General features: G+C 34.7%; 2 protein-coding genes and 1 long non-coding RNA gene across 3 annotated transcripts in view; 2 read left to right on the forward strand and 1 right to left on the reverse strand.

Moving 5' to 3' along the window:
• LOC104786562 (cytochrome P450 71A12-like) lies at positions 1–2,065 on the forward strand. The gene is made up of 4 exons (XM_010511992.1): positions 1–437; positions 600–1,091; positions 1,190–1,474; positions 1,676–2,065. Exons 1-4 carry the CDS (start codon positions 33–35, stop codon positions 2,003–2,005), a joined length of 1,512 nt encoding a protein of 503 aa, XP_010510294.1. The 5' UTR covers positions 1–32; the 3' UTR covers positions 2,006–2,065.
• LOC109132838 lies at positions 3,441–4,970 on the forward strand. The gene is given in 4 exon segments (XM_019245266.1): positions 3,441–3,843; positions 4,629–4,671; positions 4,674–4,846; positions 4,944–4,970. Coding segments are annotated over 4 exon segments (321 nt in total). The 5' UTR covers positions 3,441–3,765.
• Positions 5,390–5,875, reverse strand: part of LOC104786561 — a 3,012-nt gene continuing 2,526 nt past the window's right edge. The window contains exon 6 of the long non-coding RNA XR_767545.2: positions 5,390–5,591. This is a non-coding gene — a long non-coding RNA (uncharacterized LOC104786561). The remainder of the gene's footprint in view (positions 5,592–5,875) is intronic.

A 5,875-nucleotide genomic window follows, 5' to 3' on the forward strand; every position in this document is an offset into this window, starting at 1 on the left:
AGTTGGAAATCACAGATCAAACACTTTGCTACATGTGTAATATTCAAGAAATGGAAATGATATTGATGATCTCTTTGTGCTTAACGACCCTCTTAACCCTTCTATTGCTTAGAAAATTCCTCAAAGGAACCGCCCCCAAAGTGAACCGACCACCATCTCCATGGCGACTACCGTTGATTGGTAACCTCCACCAGCTCAGCCTCCACCCTCACCGTGCCCTCAAATCCCTCAGCCTCCGGTATGGACCACTCATGCTCCTTCATTTTGGTCGTGCCCCCATACTCGTAGTCTCCTCCAGCGAAGCAGCCCATGAGATATTGAAAACACACGATCTTAAGTTTGCCAACCGCCCTAAGTCAAAAGCGGTTAATGGACTTTTTAACGGTGGTCGTGATGTGGTGTTTGGTCCCTATGGAGAATATTGGAGACAGATGAAGGTACTTCACTACTACTCCTTTTGAATTCCTCTATATATTTTTTTATTCTACAAGTTGCACCCACTCATGTACTAACTTTTATTTAGTATACATTATTTATATTTTTTAAATGTATATTTTTAAATCAACTAATGATGGTTTTGAATCTTGTTTTGGATGAAGAGTGTATGCATTCTGAATCTGCTCACCAACAAAATGGTTGCGTCATTTGAGACGGTACGAGAAGAGGAGTTAAAGGATATGTTGAAGAAGCTAGAGAAAGCAAGTGCGTCTTCTTCATCAGAAAATCTGAGCGAAATATTTATTGCTGTAACAAGCGATGTTACAAGTAGAGTTGCCTTGGGAAGGAAACATAGCGCGGACGAAACTGCAAGGGCTCTCAAAAAGCGAGTGAGGCAGATCATGGAGCTTTTAGGCGAGTTCCCGATCGGGGACTATATCCCGGAATTGGCATGGATAGATAGGATCAACGGTTTCAATAATAGAATCAAGGAAGTGAGTCAAGGTTTTAGCGATCTTATGGACAAAGTGATACAAGAACATGTAGAGGCAGGTAATCATAAAGAGGATTTCGTCGATATACTCTTATCAATCGAAAGCGAGAAGAGTATTGGACTAAAAGCTCAAAGAGACGACATAAAATTTATGATCTTGGTAAGTCATTTAGTTATAATCCAATTCATTAACAACTATAGTCACATTTTTATATATTTTGAGTATTGAACAAGTAACTTTTCATTACATTATATCAGGATATGTTTATAGGAGGGACGTCAACAAGTTCAACTCTACTAGAATGGATAATGACGGAGCTGATAAGAAATCCAGAGTGTATGAAGAAACTCCAAGACGAGATTCGGTCAACCATGACGCCAAATACTACATACGTAAAAGAAAAAGAAGTAGCGCATATGAAATACCTAAACGCCGTGGTTAAAGAGGTGCTCAGGGTGCATCCTCCTCTTCCACTGATACTTCCCAGACTATTAAGTGAAGACGTCAAAGTAAAGGGATATGACATTGCCGCAGGGACAGAGGTACACTATTTTCTAAATCAAATTCTTATATGTAAACGGACACCATAAATATTTACATAGTTTTTATTATGGTTATCATTTGCAAAAGAAAATATGTTCTTAACCTAGTAGTCAACTTGTGCACACACACATCTATGAATACGTCTCAACTCTCAAGTCATGGTTATCAACTGAAAAAAAAAAATCATGTTTGGCGTCTAGGTGATCATCAATGCTTGGGCAATCCAAAGAGACACTGCGGTATGGGGACCAGATGCAGAAGAGTTTAAACCAGAGAGACACTTAAACTCAGATTTGGATTATCACGGAAAAGATTTGAACTTCATTCCATTCGGATCAGGGAGAAGGATATGTCCAGGGATAGGACTTGCTTTGGGGTTGGTAGAGGTGACAGTGGCCAACCTTGTAGGCCGATTTGACTGGAGGGTAGAGGCTGGTCCAAATGGGGATCAACCTGATCTAACTGAATCTGTTGGTCTTGATATTTGCCGCAAGTTCCCTCTCATTGCATTTCCATCTTCTGTTATGTAATATGCTTTCTCTTTTACCTTGTTATGCAATATATTAATAATTAAGAAGAGTTGTAAGAGATAAGTAACTCTTTATTTTAGAACAAATAATTAGTACAATAAAATTTATACTACAATGATTTTTATATGTTTATTTTCATCTGCAAATATAAGATTTATTGTACTAATTATTTGTTTTTATTAAGAAAAAAATAAATCTTCGTGATTAACACATACTATATATAAATTCTTCTCACACTAATATCAATCACATGTATTTTTAATAAAATCAATATACTTTATAATTTTTACTTTCTAATTAAGATGTAAAAAACACATAGTGATAAGGTTTGGAAGGCACATAATCATCAGATTTTTTTATGCAATAGATAAGTGCAAAAATGTTAATATTGCGGAGAGTGAGCAACAGTTTGGAAAAATCTACAAGTACAAAAGTAGACAATGGAAAAACGTTGAACAACGCTCTATTATATAAGAACTGAAGTTTTCATGGCTACACATATATGTTCTATTTATGCGGCATAGAAAGAGACTAATATTTTTCAGCCCTAATTCCCTAAATTATTTAGACAAGAAAAGAGGGAAAAAAAATTGAAAGCACACAATGCGTATCTAAGATAGTAGATTATCAACAACCATAAATGTGATGCCGTATCCATATTTTGTGCTTGATGGGTACTAGTAAATAAGGGCTAGAATCTAATAAAATTAATTGTAACTTCTAAGTGAGCTCAAACCCAAGTGACGTTACTTTCTCCTTTTATTTGGACTTGACGATTGTGTATTAGCCATTTAGCCTATTCAGTAGCTATACCTAGCTAGCTAGGCATTATAGGTGATCATACAGAAAATGAAAAGCACTATTTATAGTGACGATTTACGAATACTAATTGTCTAATATAATAGCATAACTAACTAGAAAAGTTGATAGTTTTTTTATATGTACACATAAGTACGTATGTACGTATTTACCGTGTATATATATATATATATATGTGTGTGTGTGTGTGTGTACTTACAAATTGGGATAACAAGATAATGGTGCATCGCAGCTGGTGCTGAATGCTTATGATCATCTCGTGCTCGACTAGCAAGTTGATAAAGTACTTCTTCAAGAGATCAACTGATAATGAGCCAAGCCGTGTGCGGTCGCCTCTTCGATGTTGCTAACAGCTGTTCAAGAAATTAACAATGTTCTGCACTTTTCAGGTTAATATGACATCAACTGTATTTATTTCTCAAATTCTAAGTATACAAGTCCAAGTAATTTTTAACAAACTCATTTCTCAATATACGTACAGTACCTCACATTTTTGTTAGTCATATATGTTGATTTGCTAAAATTTGTATTAAGTGGTCCTAAAGGTAAAGGGCACTAAAAGCTGAGCAAAGGAAGATGAGAACAAACCATTTCTTGACAAATTTGAAATGAAAGTAAGAAATATATACGGCTATATATATATCCATACTATAACCACAAATTGTGTGTCCATAATGTAATATCATTCATCATTAATAAACACACGATACATTATGTTGTTACTTATAGGCTTATTGCTAAGTCTCTCAACACTCCAGAGTCAAAAATGTTGTTTATCTAGTAAATAATAAAAGCTGCTTACGACATTGATAAAATACAGGCATAATTAATCTACTACTTCAGCTATATGGATATATCTATGTGTGGTTTTATGACAAGAAGCACAATATTACTACTTAATTACTTGACTGTTAATTAAGTTTATAGTAGCATACGACAATATGCACATGATCAAGCCGCCGGAGCAACGTCACAATCGTCGTCGTCATCGTCTCCTCCGTTCTCTTGGCCACCATTTTGTAAGTAAGTAATCGGCTGAGTCCGAGTTGACTCGTACAGCCAGCCTTCTCCGTTGTTGTTGCGACTCACTGTCAACACTGCCATTGTTGATCTATCCGGGAGCTTTGTGTGTTTGTTTCTCGTTTAGTGTTGGTTGGCGTTATAGAGCTCATGATACTGCCTCTCAATTTATAGCAATTTCAGGTATACCTAGATTCTCCAAGAATAATTATCAACAGCACACGCGTTTTTCTAAGGTTAATATCTAGTCACGTGATCATGAAGCTATCAGTAGTGTCCAATCTAATTATTATTAGGAATCGTTATATGGAAAAAGTAGGTGTTGATCACAAATTATTAGAACAAATATTAGTTTATTGTTTAGATTATCTATAGATAGGACAAGTTTAGAGCAAAAATTTTAGCTATCTAATGAAAATGTGTAAATGTTAACGTTTTAAGAATTTTCGATCTGATAAGTCTTTAAGAAAAGAAACGTAAAGAGATCAAAACCAGTGTGTCATTAAAGTTGAACTAACATTGACTCAATTATATTTGTTGCTAATTACACTGACTTAATTCTTGATATGAGTCAATGGGCATATATATATATATCTAGTCATAGGCACACATGTTTAATTTGCTCACACACAGGAAAAAAAAAGACACATAATTTATACATAAGCAAGGCACCACATTGAATTGATTATCAACATGCTTAGGCTGTTTAGACAAAAAACGACAAATGAAATACCAAAAAGAAAAAAATTCATATTCCTTTTGTTTCTCTCTATCTACGACGACATCTTTTGGTTTCGTTGCCCTTTGTGAAAAGCTAAGAGAGTGCAAAGTGACCTGGCCACGGTTATGACCACAAGTTTGGACAACGTGGCACGTCATGGCCCGCACGTGAGCCAACCTCATGGAAGCTATTCGCAGCTAACGTTTTACACGTGGTGGGAACAGTTCATGCACACTCTCACGTTGCCTCGCCATGCGCCTTCTTGCTCTCTGTCTATACATGTACGAAATCTGCATAAATTAAGTAGGTTCTTTATGTGTGTGTGAATAATGACCTCATTTATACTTTATATCTAACTTTTGGGGATACTTTTTAAAGCATAAAACCCTAAAGCTCGTGTCTTAGTCTTTCTACTATAATTCGAATAATATCTTATGGGAGAATTGAGTCAACGTTAATTTAGTTATATGCGGGGGTTTTTGTTTTTATGTTTTATCTTATCGTAATCCTGAGGCACACCAACTTAAACTTAAACTATTACTTTAGGTTTGACTCCTCCGGTATACTATCTCACTAATTTTGGGCTCGATTTGATTCAATTGGACCGAAAGCTTTTTGTAATGCTAAAGTTGTTGGAGCAAAACTAGAGTACTGTAGAGTTTATTTAGGACTAGACTCTTTTGAAAATTATATTCCTTCTATTCCAAAATATAAGATTTTTTTGGTTAAAATCACAAAAACTAAGAAAAAATAAATATGGTATCACTTAACAAAATTCAACCAATAGAAAAAAAATATTGCACAATTTAAATAGTCGAAAATTATCTCTATATTAATAAAAGAGGAGTACAAAATTATCTTCGGATCGGGTCATAACTAAAATTAACCTGAAATTTACTATTTCGGATCCGGGCTGAAATATATCTGAAATCTCCGTATGGATCATCCAAATAACACCTCCAAATTTTGATTCATCGAACCAAAAACGAATATAATTCCTCACAACAAATTCGGTAAAGATTAATCCTACAATTTAGGCAACATTAAAATTAATTAGACGAGATATGGTATATTAATTATAAATTCAGAATATATATGATTCCCGGATCCCATAACGTACTCCTAAGATCTCATATTCATATCAAATACATATGATTACTGGAATTATCTCTTCTACATACTTCTAAGATCTCATAATTTTACCTAATATATATGCTTACCGGATTTTTAATCCCGTAATTGATCTCTAACCACTGTATCGAAAACTCATTTGACTAAAATTACGGAAATTTGATTACCGAATTAATTGG

The sequence above is a fragment of the Camelina sativa genome, chromosome 5 (genome assembly GCF_000633955.1).
Source record: "Camelina sativa cultivar DH55 chromosome 5, Cs, whole genome shotgun sequence".
In the NCBI taxonomy this organism is placed as follows: Eukaryota; Viridiplantae; Streptophyta; class Magnoliopsida; order Brassicales; family Brassicaceae; genus Camelina; species Camelina sativa.

What these genes read in the sequence shown, in the direction of transcription:
- LOC104786562 (XM_010511992.1), top strand. Translation starts at nt 33, where the DNA reads ATGTGTAATATTCAAGAAATGGAAATGATATTGATGATCTCTTTGTGC. An exon ending in AATATTGGAGACAGATGAAG is followed by an intron (nt 438 to 599) that starts GTACTTCACTAC and finishes TTTTGGATGAAG; the next exon opens with AGTGTATGCATTCTGAATCT. An exon ending in ACATTGCCGCAGGGACAGAG is followed by an intron (nt 1,475 to 1,675) that starts GTACACTATTTT and finishes TTTGGCGTCTAG; the next exon opens with GTGATCATCAATGCTTGGGC.